At 51.9% G+C, this 20186-nt stretch overlaps 2 protein-coding genes across 6 annotated transcripts in view; one reads left to right on the top strand and one right to left on the bottom strand.

The window, feature by feature from the left end:
• Window positions 1–11256, top strand: part of ITPKB (inositol-trisphosphate 3-kinase B) — a 52897-nt gene extending 41641 nt beyond the window's left edge. The window contains exons 4-8 of the mRNA XM_084515856.1: window positions 600–813; window positions 2083–2287; window positions 5780–5881; window positions 6778–6849; window positions 8827–11256. Coding sequence (XP_084371982.1) covers window positions 600–813; window positions 2083–2287; window positions 5780–5881; window positions 6778–6849; window positions 8827–9042 — 809 coding nt within the window. The 3' untranslated portion in view covers window positions 9043–11256. The remainder of the gene's footprint in view (window positions 1–599; window positions 814–2082; window positions 2288–5779; window positions 5882–6777; window positions 6850–8826) is intronic.
• Window positions 11257–14279: 3023 nt separating this feature from the next.
• STUM (stum, mechanosensory transduction mediator homolog) overlaps window positions 14280–20186 on the bottom strand; it is a 37243-nt gene continuing 31336 nt past the window's right edge. For 4 of the 5 annotated variants that reach the window (XR_014691714.1, XM_084515137.1, XM_084515133.1 and 1 more), the window contains 3 exons: window positions 18191–19154; window positions 16295–16751; window positions 14280–16188 (listed from right to left, as the gene is read on the bottom strand). Coding sequence is in view for 3 of the 5 variants with exons in the window: in XM_084515137.1 (XP_084371263.1) it covers window positions 19120–19154 (35 nt within the window). In the remaining 2 variants the exon portion in view is untranslated. The remainder of the gene's footprint in view (window positions 16189–16294; window positions 16752–18190; window positions 19155–20186) is intronic. The other variant, XM_084515136.1, reaches the window with a different exon arrangement.

The following is a 20186-nucleotide window of genomic DNA, read 5'->3' on the forward strand; positions in this document are numbered from 1 at the left end:
GGGCAGGGTGGTGGAGAGGGTCTTGTTCAGTCAGGGTAATGGGCTTTTCTGGACAGAATTGCTTCTGACTGCTGCGTGAATGTCGCAGATTTCATCTTCCATGTCCATAGCCCAGAGCTCTAAATGTTCAGGAGGGTAACAAGGAGCTGCAGCTCTCTGTGCTTTCAGTATCCCAAGGCCAGCGGGTATTACTGCTGCTACCCCCCATTTCTCTCCAGCAGCAGCCAGCTGGGTCCTTTGGGTGAGCCCCAAGACCCCTTGCAGATCACAGGGAAGTGTGTGACACTGCCTGGCAGGAAGGTGCCCCACACACGAGCACAGAGGGAAAGCCACGTGGTGTGACCCTCACATGAAACACACAGAGAATGGGACACCAGTGTGCCCTGCAGGAGCTGCTGCTGACAGGTCCCTGCTCTGCCTGAGGTTTGACACTGCTGGTCATAAACCTCCGACCCCATACATGAATCCAGGAGCTGGAGCTTGTAAGCCCCAGTCTGCAGGGCCTCTTCTGGGCATGGGAACGCTTCCAAGGTGCTGTCGGGCTGCTCTTCTTGTTTTGGGAAGGCTCCATGCCATCCCACACCCGTTACCACCCGCAGGTAGCTTCAAGGCAGCGGCCAACGGCAGGATACTGAAGAAGCACTGTGAATCCGAGCAGCGCTGCCTCGACCGCCTGATGAACGATGTCCTGAAGCCCTACGTGCCTGCCTACCACGGGGACATTGTGAAGGATGGGGAGCGGTACAACCAGATGGAGGACCTGCTGGCCGAGTTTGACTCCCCCTGTGTAATGGACTGCAAAATGGGGGTCAGGTGAGTGGCTCTGGGGCATTGTTTGAGTTTTAAGATTGGGAACTGAAAGCAGATGTTGAAACCCTCAAAGCCTGCAAGTGAGAATACCACGTTCACCTGTCTCCAGGAAAAGCTAAGCCAACAGCACGAGGAGAGGGATGTGAGGAAGCCTGGGTTTGGGAAGAACACAGCAGGCTTTTCCTCTCTGCTTTTTGACCATTTGGTGTGTGGAGAAAGTGGTTTGGTGCAGTGCAGTCATCCCTGCAGTAAGTTTTGTCAGGCTTAAGCTGGTTGTGGTTCAAGTCTGGAGCAACACGGGGATACCAATACCTCAGACAAAGGTGTTGCTCTCTCCAAAAGGAAATCCAGCTTCCTGAGCAGTGTGAGCAGCCCTTCTGAGAACACTGCGTCTCTATTCTGCTCTTTTATTCCATCTGCCCATCAGGCAGTTCCCTGAGCATGCTGTGAAAGCTGCATTTAGTTTGTGGGAGTAAGTCACTGCCCAGATCTGCTGTGCCTTGGTCTCCCAGGACCAACAGGTGGCAATGAGGGGGTATCGGTACTGCAGCAACAATGTGGGCACCTGCAAGAAATAATCTCCCTTGTCATTGCCAGGCTGGTTGTGGTTCCTTGAGAAAATGGTAAAATAGCATGTGTTGGTGAGCGGGTTCTAATTAACATAGGTTCATTAAGTAAAGCATCTGTGCTGGGTCTGTCTGGGATGGAGTCACCTTTCCCTGCAGCAGCCCATACAGGGCTGTGCTCTGCACGTGTAGCCACATGGGCTCTTCTTGTGAATGCCTGTCCTCCCGAACATTGGCTACGTGTGCTGAGGCCCTGCTTCAGGGATGTGGTCAAGCATTGCTTGTTGGTGGGAAGCAGAGAGTCATTTCTTTCCTCTGCACTTCCACATGGCCTTGGCTTGGGTTTTTTTTGTTTTTTTTTGGTGTATTTCCCCTTTCTTTTTATTATTATTATTTAATTAATAATTTTCCTTTAATAGTTATTTTTCCTTTAATTAAGTTATCCTTATCTCACCCCATGAGTTGTTTCTTTCCTTTTCTTCTTCCCCCCTGCTTCTGAGGAGGGGCAGGGAGAGAGCGGAGTTCAGCTGCCCTTCATGGTAAAACCTCCACAGCACCTAGGGTGAAAGATGGATCACGGAATGGTTTGGGTTGGAAGGGACCTTTAAAGATCATTTTTAAAGATCATCATAGCCTTGGAGTGGCTCAGTGGTCTCCTAGCCATTGGCCTCTGCTGCTCTGCTAATTTCCCCCCGTCTCCTCACAGAACGTACTTGGAGGAGGAGCTGATAAAGGCCCGAAAGAAGCCGAGCCTGAGGAAGGACATGTACCAGAAGATGATCGAGGTGGACCCTGATGCTCCCACGGAGGAGGAGAACGTGCTGCGGGCAGTAACCAAGCCCCGCTACATGCAGTGGAGGGAGACTATCAGTTCCACCGCCACGCTGGGCTTCAGGATCGAGGGGATAAAGGTGAGGGCCCTCCGGGAGGCAGAGCAGGAGGAAGAGCAGCTCTCTGTTACCACACGCAGTAGCAAATCCACAGAACAGGCTGGTGGCAAGCTCCTGTCACCCCAGGGCATCCTGATCCCTCAGCAGGCATCTGCCAACAAGCTCAATGCCAACGTGCTGCCAGCCTGAGCCATTAATCCCAATTCCCAGCCTGAGTGTGCGCTGGCCTGTGCCTGTCTCTGGCTGGAGCTGGGAGTTCAGCTGGAGCTGGTGACAAGGCTGTATTTACATGGGAATGTTCAGACAAATTCAGCACCTGAGTGTTACCTACATCCAGGCTGCTTCTCTCAGTTTTGCCTGAGCACTCTGCAAAGAGCACAGCAGCTGGGCAATGCCAGTGCTCTGAGCTGACACACGCATTTCTGGAGACACCTCCTGGGATGCTTCTGGGTGTCTGTTAGATGAGAACCAGGGGGTTCTGTCCTGACGAGTGGCAGAGATCAGCAACAGGCTTTGCAGTGATAAAGGCATCCGGGATGGCACCCGAACAGAGGTAGGTCTGTAACTGAGAGCATCTGTGTTAGTGATGGAAGGTTCACATGGATGTTAGCAATTTCCCTGCTTTTACAACTCTTTGCCACCATTCCCAGCCCTCCCAAAGCCTCTTCTCTGCTGCAGGCACCCACGAGCATGCTGTGAGCTGCTCCAGCCAGCCCCTTGCCTGGTTCTTATTCCTGGTACCTATTATAAAACCATGGCTATAAAAGATATGCATGTGCCAGTTCGGACCAAAGCTCACATGCACTCTTTCTTCTCCCTGTTTTTACACTATAATCAAGAATATCTGTCTATTTATAGTCCAGCTTGATCTATCCTTGGCCTCTAGTGGTGCTTCTGTGGTTTGGGTGACTTTCATGGGCTTTACAGCAAAATCAGGTCACATGCAAAGCACTTGAAATGGAAAAAAAAAATAAAAAATCCTGTTCTCACACAGGCCAGAAAATGCTGGGGGGACGAATAAAAGCCATGACTGATGGGTGAGAGTTGCACCCCTGCTTTAGCCAAGTGTAAGTGAGCTGCTACGTGATGTGGGCCGTGGATTTTTTCAAAGCAGTTAGGCAGCCCTCTAATTGAAAAACTGAGAAGTGCTGGCCTCCAGGAGTAACTCTGCTGCTTGGGACTGACTAATGTGATCAAGGCTTTAATTACTATAATTCTACTTAAATCCCTTGGCTTCTGGATTATGTTCCCCTAAGCTACAGCATTAGTTGTTCAGGCTGGTTTAGGGCTGGCGTTTCTCCAGCAGGGCTGCAGAACCAGGAGAGCTGAGTTGCATTGCTGCAGCTGACCTGTTTCAGGGTCCTGAGGCTGCTTCTGAGCCCTGGGGAAACCTCAGGGAAGTGTCATTTAACGACAAGGCTCTCCATGCTTCCTTTCCTGCTGAGGATACAACGTTGGGAAAAGCAGGGGTGAGCCTGTTCTGCCCCTCGCTGACAGTGTGAGGGTGATGGGAGAGGATGGGTTCCCGTGGAAGGGGCTGGGTGCTCGCAGGAAGGGCAGGATCTGTCCTGGGTGCATGGGCTGGGGGGAAGGCAGGAGGAGGAAGGGAGCAGCCACGGCCTGGGGACAGGGCAGGGCTGGGAATGAGGATGGGAACGGGGACAGGGATGGGAACAGGGACAAGGAGACTTTGTTGGTTGAGCTCTCACTTGCCAGGTGGCCTCGAGATGATGGCTCTTCCTCTTCAAAATGGGAATTCTCCTCTGCAAAAGGGGTTAATGACACCTAACTTTGTGGAGCAGCTCAAAAATGTTATAAACAGCAACTATTAAGAAAGTCACTGTTAAAAGTAGTACAAATGGTCCCTCTTGACCCAGTTCAGCTCTCTGGAGAGTTGCTCACTGGAAAAAAAAAAATTAAAAATCTTGAAGTTTCTGCTCTTACCTGAGGGTTGTTCACCATTTCCCACTGCAAGGCCATGGTGGGACATTGCTGCAGAGATATTTCTGGGTCTAGGACATTTGTGGGGTCTCATAGCCAGTCCTGACCACCTTTCCTGACTTCTCCCCAGACGGGCAGCTTGTGAGCCCCTTGGCCAGTGGTGCCGGGGCAGGCAGACAGCCCCAGCCCTGTCCCAGTGACACCAGCACCAACTGGACCTGCTGGCGGGGTGGGGGCCAGCTGGGGCAGGTGCCAATAGCCCTTTCCAGCCCCCCTCACGCTTCTGCTTTGGGGGAGCCCACCCCTATGGGGCCTCAGATCCCCTCAGGAGGGGATGGGTTGGTTTCTGCACTGCCCCATGACAAACATAGAGCAGTGCAGTGCACATTCCTTGTACATACTTGGTGAGTCCTACACGTGGCTGCAGCTAAAAACCTGTGGTGAGAGCCTGGCTCTGCTCTATCCATGCCCAGGACGGCTGCTACAGCAGGGAGATCTGCAGAGAGAAGCTCATCTGCCTCTGCCAGATGTTAGCTTCGCTTTTATACCCTGTGACAGAGCTAGTGCGGGGGCAGGAGGTGGTCAGGTTCATCCCAGGCTGGTTTGAAGCCAGGTGTATCGGCTGCACCCTGTGCAAGCAAAGCTCTTCCTTGGAGAGCATTCCTGTGCTGGTTTTAATACCACCTTTGTCAGAGCTCGCACGAAATGCAAGCTGGAAGTTGGATGTGTGTGGTGTGGCTCATCCTGAGCTGCACAGCAGGTTTTGGGTTGCTGCTGGACATGCTTTGCCCAGCTCTTCACAGCCCGTGTGCCCTGCATGCCCCCAGCTGGACTGGCACTGCCACCCCGAGCCAGGGTCACTTCCCTGGAGGGGTCTCCGTGTCCCACCAGGGCACGTCAGTCTCCAGGACAGGTGACTGATCATGCTGTCTTCCTTCCCCGGCCTCTGCTCCTTTCCTTCACCTTTCCTTCATCTCACGCAGCCCACAGGATGTCTTTTTGGCCTCTGCCCCTTCGCTCCATTGTGTGCAAACGAGCTGTCCAGCGCAGTGGGACAGAGCTCTGGAAACAGCCCCGTGAGCAGGAGCCTGTTGTTTAAAATAGCCCCTGTCTCCAGGAAGCCAGCCCTGCCTGTCCGAGACAATGAAAGGCACTGATGTGAAAATCAGCAGAGCCTCGGGGTACCAGGGAAATGGCGAGTGGCTACGAGGGGCTGCGAGGCCGGGAGCCTCAGGGCCGGGGCTGGGCGCTGTCCCCACGGTGGGCCACACACAGGGCGTTCAGTGGAAGGTCCGTGAAAGGCAGCCTGTCCGTGTTGGCAGTGTTTTCAGCAAGTGCCTGATGGTGGAGACTTGCCTTTTGCCTTGTGGCAACGCACCAGAGCTGAGGGATGGTTTGGGACACGCAAGGCAAGGCGTGCTGCCTCTGCCTCCCCCCACAGACAGGCCCTTCAGCTACCAGAGGGGCTGGTCGCACCCTACATGGGGACACACACACGACTTCTGAAACACCAGTTCTTCCTCCTGGCTCCTCCTCTCCCTGTCCCTCTGACGGCTCTCCCTTCTGTCCTAGAAAGAGGATGGCACTGTGAATCGGGACTTCAAGAAGACGCGGACAAAGGAGCAAGTCACGGAAGCCTTCAGGGAGTTCACCAGGGGAAACCGCAACGTCTTGGTGAGCAGGGGCTGCTGTGGGAGCTGCAGCGAGAGGGCTTCTCCTGCAGAGGCTACTCCGCAGCCCAGGGGAGCTCTCTTGAAAGAAAAATGGCAGAGAGAAACACCATCCTGTGGTGAGGAGAGGAGAGCTGGGAGGGGACACATTCACTGCAGCAGCACCCATCAGGTCCAAGTCCACTGAGGGCTCAGCCACAAAGCCTGTTGCAGAGGCTCTGCCCCATCACCCCCAGGACTGATGGCAGCCTCCGAGCCTCCTTTTTAGCCTTGGCTTTGACACAGCAGGTGCCAGAGACTCCTGCCCCGAGCTCACTCTGGCAGGAGGAGAGGCCAAGGCACCTCCATACCTGCACCAGGTGCCCTTCTCGTGGGCATGCCACAGCTGGCGTTTCCCAAGTTGTGCTGCACTGCCAGGAGAATACGAGCTGTAAACAATTCATATGGGCTGTGTCAAATATCCTACTGACAAAGGGCTTTATTTTAAGTTGCACTCTGTAAAGCCTACAAATGAAGGGCTGCAGATGGGGTAGCCCTCGGCACTGCCTCTTTCAAATTTGCTTTGACAGCAGTTACCCAGGGATTACTCTTGGATCTGCAAATTAAGCTGCCTGGCTGTGTTTTATATGTGGAGGGCTTGGAGCTCTCACTCTGTCACACAGTCTCTGGACTCCTTGGCCAAACCATCTCCTCAGGCAGTCACAGCGTGAGCAGTTTAATTGTGTGACATTGCCAGGGTACCTGCTGTGCACGGGCTGTGCCTTGTCCTTCTGCTCACACCTCAGAGACGAATTACCAAAGGGGCCCCGAGGAGCCCTGAGTGCCTTTCAGCAGTTTGCAGGGCTGCTTGTAAGGAGCACACGGTCAGCACTGAGGGTTTGTTTGCCTTTGTGGTTTCAGAACAGCTACCTGATCCGGCTGAAGGGTATCCGTGCCACCCTGGAGACATCCCCCTTCTTCAAGTGCCATGAGGTAATGCTCACATTCCCTTCCTCGGGTGCCATGTAGGTATATCAGACTGCTTTAACCCCAACTTGTTCAAGGAGGAGGAGTCAAATTCAGAGGTTGTAAATTTCTACGGTTTTGAATTTATTCTCATATTTCCATACCTGTTTATCTAATACTGACAGCAGGTGACTGAAATAGTGTTCATGCATCTGACACGGGCTCAGATCTAATGGAAATCAATGTTCATACAAATTAAAAGTGATGTCAAAGGAATTCGATCTGCTTATGGTTTTATATGACTGGAAATAAATCCTAGTTTAAAAATAGGTCTTCTTGGGAGAAATTCCTGCCTGAATGCACAGGTCAGGTATCATTTGGCTGCCAGTTTCTCCATGCCATTTCATCTACCTGGCAAACTGCAGAGTGCATTTCCTTGGCACATGCTGTCATACGGGCAGGAATAATGCCTAGCTCAACGTGTCAGGAGTCACTGCTCCCCCTGCCCAAGGCAGAGCTGTGCTGCCCCTCTGATGGACCTTGATAAATGCCTCCCCCCAGCAGTGCCTGCAGGGCAATGGGGAAACCCAGGGAAATGTCACAGCTGAGTGTTTTGGGTCAGTTCAATGACAGAAACAAAATGCTCCCTGGAGTGAAGTGCCAAAGAGTTCATTTGAAAATGCAGGAACAAAACAGGCTTTTCAAAGAGGCTTTGAAAGGAGTTTCCAATCCTTAAAAATTGTAAAGAAGAGGCTTTGACTTTCCACCAAACTTCAAGATGAAGCATAGCAGGAGGGCTGCCAAGCCCTTCACATCTCCCCGTGTGGGTTGGGGCTCCTCTAAGCAGCTGCAAGAGAATTTGGTGACTCAGGCCAGGCAAGCAAAGAACGTCAGCAAAAGGCTTTTCCTTAAAATGCTGTATCCCGGCCAAGAGAGGGCTCTAAGAGCTTAGGAGAAGAGCTGAAGATAAGCATTTCTGGGAAATAATGCATGTTGCTGGAACTTGGAGATTTTCCCAATGCACTGGAGGAGGAAGTCTCCTTGAAAATGTGAATACATCGCAAACAGCACACGCATCCAGCTTAAAACCCTTGTCTAAAGGCAAACCCCAGTGACAGTACGGACATGGGAGTCCCTGGTAGCACTCAGTGCTGCTGCCTTGAAGGGCTGACGCCAGCGGGATGTCCCCAGAGCTGTGCTCCTCCTCTGGTCTGCCCAGGTTTTGGTGTGCGAGGTGTTTCCAGGTATCTGCACACCATGGCGTGTGTGCTGAGGCCATTGTGCTTTGCTCACCTGAAGTCCCCGTATGTGACACAAGAGCACGTGGGCTCACAGTCCACCAAATCTGTGCACATCCAGACGATGTGCTTCACCTTCACAGATGAAAATACCTGCAGGCTTTCCTGGGGCTTGTGGCTGGAAGGCCAGTCAGTAAGAGTGAGCCCTCCAAAGCAGCAGAAGGAATTTGTGGAAGAGGAAATTTGTGTCTGGTCACCTCCATAATGTGTGTGCAGAGCACTGTAAAAGCCAGGATGCTCTAGGGGGAGATCTGGGTGCTATCAAATGATGTTTCAGGCAGCAGTTTGTAAGTACCTCGTCCTTGGAGCATACCTGTTCCAACAGCGATGCCTGCAGAGTTGGTGCGTGTGAGTGGTGCTAACCAGCCACCAAGAGCCAACCTTGGAAAATCTTCAGTCAGGAGGCTGGGATTCATCTCACTCCTTCCCCAGGAACCTTGACTCAGTTTCCGAAATCACATCTGTACCTTTTGTGCCTGTGTTTTGCTGACCTTTTTCTTCTGCCAGAAGCGGGGAATTGTATGAATAAATCAGCCGGTCTGAATGCCTGATTTGCATGGGCAAACACTGCTGGCAAAGCACTGATCTTGCTTTTGCTCATGCAAAATCTCGGCATAACCTCTTGCAAACGCAGCTGTAGGTGAGGTGTCAGAGCTGGGTTTGATGTGAAGCAGGTGCACAACTAACTGAGCCCTTGTCTCCGCAGGTGATCGGGAGCTCCCTCCTCTTCATTCACGACAAAAAGGAGCAAGCCAAAGTCTGGATGATTGACTTTGGGAAAACCACCCCGCTGCCGGAGGGACAAGTTCTCCAGCACAACGTGCCCTGGGTGGAAGGGAACAGAGAGGATGGCTACCTCTGGGGACTGGACAATCTCATCCAGATCCTGACAGAGTTGTCCCAGAAGGAGGACTCGCATTAAAGCCATGCGTCCGACTCTGCCACTACCCCCAACCTGTTCCCAACTGACTCTTCTGAACTGCACTACAAGACACTTTCCAACCCTTGCCCTTCCCATTTTAAAGCTATTCTCTCCCTATTTAAGGTGGTTTTGTTGTGTTGTTTTGTTTTTTTTTAATTCCACATGTAAATACAGAGCTAACCTTCCAGAACAACTCCTGAACTTGAAACCTTGGCTTCACAGAGTCAGTAGCCCGGCTGTGCTGGAGCAGCCGGGGAGGGGTTGGTTAGGCAAACACACACTTTCTCTACCATGCTTTTGTCTCTTGTGCAGCATGGTTTTAAGGGAACCTTCCTCCTGGGTGGCCATGGAGACACTGTGGGTCAGGGGATGCTGCAGCTGAGGCCCTGAAGTGCTGCCCAGGCACGGGGCTGTGGTGGAGGAAGGAGCCTCTGCCTGTGCTGGGTTCAGCAGCTTCACCTCCAAAACACCTCTGGCCATGCGTGGGACCCTTTAGTACCCAGGGCAGATGAGCAAGGCTTGAAGATGGTAAAAGACACTGGGGTTGATAACCTTTAGTTGCCTTTGCCAGCACCTTTTGCCCTGGGAACTGTCTTTGCTGAGTGCGTAAATCACTAGAATCGCAGACTTGAGTTTTTGTGTTGAAGACATTCCATTAATCCTGTGGAGGTTTCTCTGTTATTTTGGAGTCACACTGGAGGGTGAGGGTTTTGCTCTCGCTGCAGGGCCATGCGGTTGGGTACAGGTATTTCCCACGGCCGGGTGCTGCCCCCCCACGTCACCCACCTTGGCTGCACTGGCTGGGTGGGCAATGCCAGGAGCTCCTCACTGACCTTCCACAGTGAATAAAGGCTTTGGGCAGGGCTGGCAGGGAGAAAAACAGCTTGTAATGGACACCTACGAGATGTAAGGTAGACATCCAGGTTGGTCATTCTTTTTTTTTGGGGGTTGTGCTGCCAATGCCTGCTCCTGGCCCAGAACCACCCTCCCACCTGGAGCACCTCCACCATTTGTACCCGTGCCAGTTTCTTGCCCGGTGCTTCCCAGCAGCTGGGAGTTATGGCAGACGAGCAGCACTCTTGGTGCCCCATTAGACTTGCATGGCAAAGCAGAGGGGGGAGGCGAGGCAGTCCTGTGCCTTCCCTTTTTCTTGCACTGCTTGCTGGCTCTGCCGCTACGCTCGGTCGCTAGCTTCCCAGCCTGTGTTTGGCCTCCCTGCTTCGAGTCCTGTGAAAACAACCAGTTCTCTATTCAGGGTGGAGGCTATTTTTTAACTTCCTGGAACATTTGAACTAAGCAGCTTGCTCACATCAGCACTGGCTCTCTAAAGGTCAGCTATTGATGGGCCGGCAGGACCGAGCTGCAGCCACAAACCCTGCACCTGCTGGAGCCCCAGGCCCCGGCTCACCTCGCTCCCGGCAGTGATGCTCGAGAGCCCCTCTGCCATCGTCTGCTGAGCAACACTCCCCTGCTGAGGGTCATCTTCTGGCAGCAATAAGGGGGATTGGGCTGTCGAGCCCCCAGCAGCTGTGCCCCAGCCTCTTTCCCAAGGGTTAAACTCCCCAAGGTTTTTCTCAGCTCCTGTCTCAGCAGACAAATGTCTTTAGCTCATACGATGCCATTGTAAATGGTTGCATTGTTGCAGCTCTTCACCAGGCTTTCTAGACTAGCCCTTATGGAAGTGCCTTACAGACTTGCCTCTGTTCCATTAGTGTCATGGAAAAGGTTGGATTTTTTTTTTTTAATGTTATATTTATTTTCATCCCATTTTAATTGCACAGAACACTAAAGCTTCATGCATGGAATCCCTTTTTTTTTTTTTTTTTAAACTGTGTTTTTAGTTTTTAAACCATCCCTTTTCCACCTTTGGAGAAAAGGTTTGAAGCGATATGCCTAGATATGTACCAGTTATTGCTGTATTTTAGCTTTGTGCTCTCATATATATATATATATATATATATTATTTTTTAAGACTTTATAAAATAGATTCCTCACTTTGTGGCTTCAGAAGAAGCAGATTGTTTCTCCCAGCTGTCTTATGCCTTTCTGGAGGCTGGAACAGTTGCTGTGAGGTATTTTCCCAGCTCCCACCTCCCCTTTCAGTCATTGGGTAACATGGAGAAAAATCTAAACTGGTCTGAACACCAATGCACAGTGCCTGTAAAAAAAAGAAAACTCCTGTAACTTTCCAAATAAAGGCATATGGGAAGCATCCTTCTGGCGTCGGTTCCGTTTGTGGCACAGCTTGCAGCCGCCTTGGGGCAACCCATGGCTTCTCCATGGTTCTCCCAGAGCAAAACTTTGCTGAAAGACTGGGAACCTCTTGCTATGAAAAATAACTTGTAGAGTACTACAGAACTGGCACTGCTACAACTTCGCTCAGCAGTTCCTCACGGGCTGCAAGAAAGAAGCCTGGGTTTCCTATCTTTCACACTCTTGCAGCATCACTGCCAATATCTGATGGCTTACTTGCTAACTCCAGGTCATGGAGGCCACTGAGAGGCCCGTCTTGCTGAAGGGGACAGCAAAGATTTCCAAAAGGGCCTCCAAAATCCACCAAGCTGCCCCCTAAAATGCAAAGCTAGTAGATAAATAATGAGATCCTCAGATCTGTTCTCACCTACTATTGAAGGAAATACCGTGACAGTGTGGTAGATAAGGGAAGGGAAAAGGTCAGGGCAAGAAACCTGTCATGACTGCGTGCTGGAGTCTGGCAGTACCGAAATTTAGGTGCAGTTTGGAAACGGGCAGCTTTTCACACCAAGCTGTGTCTGCAAGCGCCACACAGCACGCGCCACAGCAAGCACCCTGCCGCCTGCTTTGCTGCACCCAAAGCAAAACCGCCCTCTCCAGGCTCCCTGCCGCAGCAGGAGTTAATAAATGAAATGTTCAACAAACAGCTCACAGCAGAGAGGTCAGCATTTACACGGATGCAACAAGGCAAACTTCAGATGCTGCTGTAGATACTTAACACTGCGAAGCCCCTGAGCACCTACCACAAGGCCATAGAGCACAGGGCACTCTGTTCAAACTGTTTAATTTCTACTAATTATCTTCTCAATTATCTAATTATCTAGCACTTGCAAGAATGAGCCTCCTATAAGTTTTTGCTGGGAGTGTTGGGTGTGTTGTGGCTTTTGGGTGATGCGGGGCTCAGCTGTGCTGCGTGGTGGCGGCTGAGGCTGTGCAAGGTGGTACTGGTGGCAGTACTGGTGGCACTGGTGGTACTGGTGATACTGGTGGTACTGGTGGTACTGGTGGCACTGGTGGCACTGGTGTTGGGGGAGCACCTGGAGATGTGTTTGGGCCTCACCATGGGTGATGCAGGGCAACTGTGCTGCCAAGCCCCACAGGAGATGTCTGGAGGGGGTTATGAAGCCCAGGCAATGAGGATTCAGATAAATGACCTCAGTTGCTGCCACATTATGGCTGGTGGCTACAAATGAAGGTATTAGGGAGCAGGCAAACCTATGTTTGTGCCCAGATGAAATGCTGCTGGAATTAGTGCTGGCAAAACCAGGCTTTTCCTCTTGTGTGTGCCACAGCAAGCCCAGTCCTGGAGGGCCCTTGCTCATCCCTGCAGGTGAGCCGCTCAGCTCGGGTCCCTGTGGCGTGGTTTATCTGTGGGGGAAGGCAGGAGCAAGCGGGGCATGGAGTATGGAGCCTATGGGCTGCGGGGTGCTGTTGGTTTGGGAACGAGCCGTGCAGATGCCCCACTGACACACATGGGGAGAGGGCTGCGCACCCCTTTAGGGCACGTCGCAGAGGACGAGCACTATTAAAACCCCACACCGAGCCGTGCCCAGGCTGGGCCTTAAGCCCCGGCCCGTGAGGCGCGGCCCTTTCCGGAGGCGCTGCCGGGCCCGGGCCGTGCCCGCCCCCGAGCGGCCGCGCCGGGAGCGGCACCGGGGGAGGCCCCGGAGGGCGCTGCCTTGGCCCGGCGCTGGGGCCGCTGCAGGCCCCAGGCCGCGAGGGGTGGGGCTGGGAGTGGGGAGCCCTCCTTCCTTGTACACTTTATTATTTTTTTTTCCCAAAGATGTAGAAATAAATCAGCCCGTGACACCCGCAAGGGTTAGAGCAGCCTTGCTTGCAAGGGGAACTGCGCTGCAGGGGAGCGTAGCAGCTCTGAGCAGCCAGGGGATGGCTCACAAGCACCAGGCAATGGAGCAAGGTTCCCCAAATTCACGTGCTGGTGATAGGTAGGTCACCAGTGCAGGCCTGAGTGGCCCTGGGAGGTTCAGAAGGAATAAAAACAGCTGTGCAGCCTTTTATTTATATATATACACAACATTTTTCTGGAGCAGAGATGAGTTGCTGCGAACCGTCCTCCTCTGGATTAACATAGCCTGAAATTAACATTAGGAAAACAGTGGCAGCTCTGAAATATGAAGTGCTTTTTGCTAAGCAAATATCCTCAGCTTGCTCGGGATGGATGAGCCTCGTGGAAGAAGGTAGCCTCGTGTGCATTGGTTACGATTTTGGTCCTTACCCATGCCCTTTGTCACAGCTGGGTGTGGGGCTTGCTCTCCCCCCATCAGGTGCCCCTGGGCTTCCCCAGTGACAAGGACGTTTCTGCTCCATTTTGACTTTCTTTTAGCACTGTTGTAACTTGCACATGGGAATGCTCACTTTCCCCTAAAAAAGGCATCTTTGGGGTTGTATTTGGGCATGCAGCTGTCAAACACCCATTCCTGTCTGCAGCAGGCCTTCAGCGCAGATCCCTGTGGCTTTGGGCTTTGCTGACTCAGCTGCTCTGTAAATGCACAACAGGGAAGCTGGTCCCCTACCCAGATTTCAGCTCCTGTTGGAAGGTGCACTGCTGATATTGGATGTGTGCCCACATGTAAGTCTGGCTTGCAGCTCCTGTGTACCCCCTGCATTAGAGCAGATTGTGCAGCTGTGCTGTCTCAGTGCAGAACTAGAAACTTGGTACATGATACCATTATTTAGTGCGGGGATGCTCTGGTTACCACATTTGAACTCCCTCTGGGGGCCTGCTTCATGTATATTTAATAGAAAACTAATTTTGGGGACTGAGGCCCTCCTGCTGCGTTTACAGCCCACATCCACATGTTTTCCTTTGCAAACTGTCCTGGCCTCTGCCTCCCCTCTCAGGGAGCGTGGGCATTGCTGGAGGTTCTCACCCACCTGCTTAGTGGGTGGAAAGAGAAAAGTCTCCCTTCAATGTGGGGCCGATGGGTTTTTCTGTGTAAAAAGACTGTATTTCATTCCAGTTGTACAGCAATAGAATATATTTAACTTAAAAAATAATAATAATAATAATCCACAGTATCAAAACACAGCAAGTCACAACCAAACAGTTGGCAACACTGGCAGGCTTACAAGCGCTCCTCCGTGACCGTCGCGGCTGGGTCAGTTCGGGCTCCAGCATGGAAATGAAACAGGCTGAGTGAACGTCAGGACACCAGCACTGTCCCCATGTGGGGAGAAGATGGTGCATGTGGGCACCAGCTCCCCCTTCACTAGGGTGCTGCTGCCCTCTGGGTGTGGTGGGACTGATTTTTTTTTAGCCCAGACCAGCCTGGTCTGTGGGTGAGGAAGAACTGGTGGGTGGTGGTGGGGGGCTAATCTCTGTTTAGCTAGTGTCACCGTCACCTGGTGTGGTACAGCAGGGTGGGCATGCAGGAGGGGTTGAAATGCTGTGTTCCAGTTGGGAAAACCCATTCCAGAACTGCCTGAAAGTGCATGGAGTGCGTGAACACGGAGAAGTGCTATCTGCAAAACATCGCGATGCAGCACCAGTGAGCAAAGCCACTCCTTTGGCTGGGAGGAACATCAGGTCTGGCTGTATTTATGGCTCTTCTTGTGCCTGGCCTTAAAGCGTCAAAGAAGTCTTGGTGTTGACATGTAGGGGATGTAGTTCATGTTGAATAGTTTTGTGTGTGTGTGTGTGTTTTGTTTTTTTTTAAAGTGTGTTTATGGGATAAAGCCCTGTGCATTGCCTCTGTGGTGCTGCACAGTGGCAGGGTATGAGGACACCCTGATGGCTTAGCATGTGCATGGCTCATCCCCAAGTGGTGAGGAGGCAATACCAGGATGGGATAAAGCAGCCCCTGAAGAGTAATGGCATCATGGGTTTTCGTGCTTGGGTTTCCCAAGCATGGAGCTCTGCATAACACCTCATGCATCATGGAGAGGCTACGACCAAGGGCAATTTCCAGAAAAACTGAAAGGTCTTTAATAAATTAAGTGATGCACATGGAGAGGAACATGCGGCTCTTTTGGCAGTGTGGGATGCGGTGGCACAGACACAGGTACCCACATGTCATGTACCCATAACGCCTGCTGCCAGATCATTTCCTAGCACAAAGCCTGGCTGAGGGCAGCAGGAGGTGTCCGGTGTTAATATGGCAAAGTTTCTAGGAAGTGCTGGGATCACCCGTCATGCTGCCATGGCCAGGAGGTGCTGAGCCTCTGCAGGCAGCTCTGCCGGGCAGGCAGGAGCGCGGAGGGCAGGGACCATTTTTCACAGCACCTTTTCCATGGTAAGTACAGAACTGGCAACACCAACAGATCTATGAACATTGAAATGGTTCGGCTCACTGAAACTACTTTATGACTCACCACGAGTTTCAAAAGCACATTTGGTTTGGTTCCTACCTGGAAGTGCTTTCCAGCAAGCAGTAAATCAGCTTTTTTTTTTTTTTTTTTTCAGCCCGGCTAGGTTTAAAGTACCAAGGAACTATTTCATTAAAGCCCTTTTTGAGAAACCTGGTTTTCCCAGTCAGGAAAGAGCAACAGAGGACAGTTTGTTGCTGGCTGATGGTGGTGAAGCAGTTGCATTTGTTCTTCGTAACCTGCTGTCGCTCTGTAGCTGCAACACTTGCACCTAAAGCATTTGTACTCATAAAGCGCAGGATGGTATCGAGCCGTCCAGGTCAGCAGCTGGATCATGCGCAGGGCCTGCAGTTACAGCCTTTTGGTATTTTGCTGTACCAAAAAAATGTGAAAGGGGGCAGTATTTACCAGGAGGAAGAGGAGGAATATCTTGGTGGAAGCCCTGAAAGCGTTAGCTGATGTGCCTGGTGAGGGGTGGCTGGGACAGTCCTGTTTCCACAGGCAGGAGCGAGCACACCGCGTGCACCCATGGCAGAAGAGGTGGGAAGGTGCTGGATTCATCTGGCCCTAAAAATAATAACAACAAATAATTAATAATAATAATAATAATAATAATAATAATAATAATAATAAGCATTGCTCATGAAGGAGAGCTTCAAATCAGCACTTCTACCTGGGCTTTCATGGCATTGGTCTTCTCACCAGTGAAAATTGTGGCCCCCTGCTTCTGGCTGCTGGCTTCCCTGCTGTGGGCTCCTTGGGAGCAGTGTTGGGGTCTGGGCTCCGCTCAATCCATCACTGGACAGAGGTCTAGTCTCTCAGGAGCAGGGAAAAAACATCCTCTATCCATCCAGTGGTATCACATAAATGTCTCTCCAGGGAAGGGCAACTGGAAAAAGCAGCGTTCCTCGTTGCTTTTGCAGCAGTTGGTTGAAGATTCAGTCCAGTGCTCTCTGTAAGGTAGCTGGGAGAGTGGCAAATCTGTAAAGCTGCTCCTGTCCTGAAGTAGGGAGTGGAAATCTGGCTGTTTATTAAAGTTGATCCCTCTCACAGGCAGAAATTGGACCCTTTGGCCTTGGTGTCCATCTGGCAGACCTCAGCACCTCTGGAGTTGTACATTGCTTGATCGACTTCACCAATTTGACAGTAAGGTTAAAAACAAGGAAAAAAATAATCAAAGTGGTGTTCCCCTGAGTGTGCAGCAGTCCTGAGGAGTTCAGCGTGTTCATGCAAGCATTCCCCTGGCTAACCACAACATCCCATCCTCGCTATAGTGCACAGGCAGCACCAAGCACACAAGTGTATCAGTCCCCACAGGTGCCAAAACACATCCTTCCTAGGTGACATTTAGCTAGTTATCTGCTGCTCCTGGTCCAGAACCTGGGAAGGGCTTCTGCACCTGAAGGCTTTCTATGTTTGCTTTTTTAACACCAGGGTAATCCTGAGGAACTCAGCTCTTGCCTTTAATACAGGTTGCCCCCAAATTTAACCTTTCCTACTGCAATCCACCCCAAATGAATCAAGCTGGGATTTCCAAATAGCTGCTGTCGTGCAAACCATCACCACCTCGTGGTGTGACAATCACACTGCCTTTCATTTTCAGCACACCCAGCCCGAGGTTAACAAGAAGCACCAGCTGCTACCTGTCCTCCCAAGAAACCCACTTCACTGCTGCCTATGCTGTGTGGTTTATCTCACTCCAGAAGCTGGTGTTTTTCATTTTCCTCTAAAAATTGAAAGTGAGAGGCTTTTCTGTCTGCACCATGCTATGGACCTTTGCTTTTTGTAGAGCAGCTGAAAAACCAGGGTTCAGCTTGCCCATTTTAACACAGGATAGTTGGAAATATCTGTTTGAGGCTGTCCAGGACAGCGGCACAATGTGCAGTGCATGAGCCCAGCAGAAACCCCCTGGGTTATTTCTGCAGCTCTCTCCACCCAAAGAGCCAAAGGCACGTCTTCCAGAGACCACGGGCACCAGAGGATGTGTTCAGTGGTGCTAAGGCAGCTGTGCATGCATTTATCTGAGCATATGGACTCAGGCATGCTGCCCTGGTGCACCAGCTGGCTTCTGTACACACACAGAGGGTGCAAATTATGCTGGCTTGGCTTAAGTCTGCCAAGTTATCCAAAAAAAGTTATCCTAAGTGAGAGGGTCTGCACTGCAAGCACGCCACTGTGCTTCAAAATGTGCTTCCAAAGCCAGCGGTCGTGTTGTGAGAGGCTGGGCACAGCAGGGGATGCGTGCTGCCAGCTGCCTCCCTGCAGAAATTACAGGTGAGGAGCAGCTCAGGTCTGTCTGCTTGGGCACATCCTGGTGAAGGCAATGGGATTTTTTTTGCTAGGGATAGATGGATGGACAGACACACGCACACACTATCTCCCACCTACCCCCTTCTTTTCCCAAAGGGCTCCCAGCAGGTCCTACCTGCCCCAACGCAGCCCCCCTCGCCCTGCCAAAAAGGAACAAGGGGCCTGGCCAGCAGCTGCAGCTCTGCAGGCACACCGTGGGCATGCAGCTCCACGCCTCGGCCACGATAGCAGCAGGGCACAATCCTCAAGCATCAGGCACTCACCCCTGGGGAGCAGAGCAGAGATGCTCCATCGACCGGTCCTGCAGGACACGCTGCGCAGGGATCCACGGCCAAACCAAGGACAGCAGGTTCCTCCCAGGGGAAGGGGAGAAGTCTTTACACTGGAGGTTTTTGGCAGCACGGGGCTTGTCCCACTGCCCCACCAGCAGCACACAGGGTGCAGGGGATCCCCGTCTCCCGCTGGTAGGAGCTTCCCGGGGCCAGTGGGAGGTCTGGGGCTTGCCTGGAGCCAGAGGATCGGTGTAGAGGACAGCCCAAGTCAGTTTAAGAGTAAAATGCGATTTACAGCAAGCACATTTCTCAAGACATCTGCAATGATAGAGCATCGAAGGTACACAGCTGAGGAAGCTGGGCTGAGCCCTCTGCTGCCACCAAGCAGTCAAGAAGGGGCTCTCGGAAGGGAAAAAGGTACCGCTTGTTGCTTCTACAGGCTGTACGTCTGTCTATTGATAGCTCCTTGGCATTTGATGTTCACAGCTGGTTTTCTTTAATGTAACAGGAGGCAAAAAACGTCTAACAGGAGGCAGAATGTCTTTGACCGCTTGCTGCTGGGAGGACAGAGAGAGCAACACCTCCCACTCCCCCAGCTCTGCTGCCTGCCTGGGTGCCACCTTCACCGGGGGGTTTCCTCCTCTCGGCACCCTCCTTTTCCTCCTCCTCGACCACCCGCCGCACACGGGCTGGGGCTGGTCCCAACGCACGCTGCCTCTGCCCCATCTCTGCTCCTCGCTCAGTGCAAGTCTCCTGCTGCCGCTCTGCACCTCCGCTCCGCTGGATGGGCAGGGGGACAGGGGCGAGCACAAAACAAAAGGAAGAAGAAAGACAAAGGGTAGTGAGAAGGTCCGTGGCCCGCGGCTGCCAAAGGAAATCTCTCGCCGTGTTTCTCTCAACATTTTTGTCCCAGCCACTACAGCTGCTGTGGGATCCCCTGCTCCTTGTAGCCTGTGAGGAGGAGGGGAAGGGAACACGGTTAGTCTCAGCTCCTAAAGCCCCTTGGCAGCCCCGGCAAGGCTCCGGCAAGCCTGGTGCACGAGGAGGTGTACGCTGACCCACGCAGGGGGGTAACCACCTGCCCTGGTAGGAACGGGGGCACGCTGCTGGGAGGGGTTACAGAAGTGCTGGGTATAGCTGTGGCTGCCAACGCTACAACCTATAACCTCACACCTTCACGGGTACGCTGGGGCTGTCCCCATCAGGATACTCCGGCTGCTTCATTACCTGTTTGCTCTGCCCCAGCCCACCAGCATTAGAGGTGTTTTTGTCAGTCCGGCTGCACTGGGGACAAGGGATCTGCTCAGCATAAAAAAGGCCCAACCCTGCCAGCTGCCTCAGCTGGGGTGAGCTACCAGGGGCTGGGGCAATAGCAGAGCACCCACAGCTCTTGTGTGACATCTTGAGGGGATGAGAAAAACACGTCATTTGTTTAACACTTCCCTAGGTAGTTGCAATGACCTCACCGCACGATTTACCTGCTGCCGTTGTAAAAGAAGCTGAGGCTGTAATGTGACAGATCTCCTCTTTAAAAAATAAAAAGCGACAACAAAAATACCAACAAACTGTCCTTACCTGCGCTGCCTGTGATAGTGAAGCTCTTCCAACCAGGTATCTTTTTAAATTTGTTTTCTTTGCTTGAATAAAGTGTAAAGTTTGTATTTTGAATTAAAAATAAAAAATAAAATTGAAATTCTACATCCCAGAGAATGTTTAATGCTTTGAACGCTGGTATTTTAAAAATTTCTTTCCAACTCACATGTAAGGTTGTTCTAAGTCCATCTAAAGAGGCTAAACACAGAGCACACTCAAGTGCTCCAACCTCTATCTTTAAGGGACTGTAAGGGTGAGCTGAGAGGTGGCCCTGGTAAATGAACTCCACTGCACTTTGGAAATGTCTATGCATGCATCCAGCCTTGGCAGCCTGAATCCCCTTCTGTTAAAGGAGCACAGGGAGGCAAGGGCTGGATGAACGCTTCTCAG

This window comes from Aythya ferina (assembly GCF_964211825.1).
Source record: "Aythya ferina genome assembly, chromosome: 3".
Lineage (NCBI taxonomy): Eukaryota > Metazoa > Chordata > Aves > Anseriformes > Anatidae > Aythya > Aythya ferina.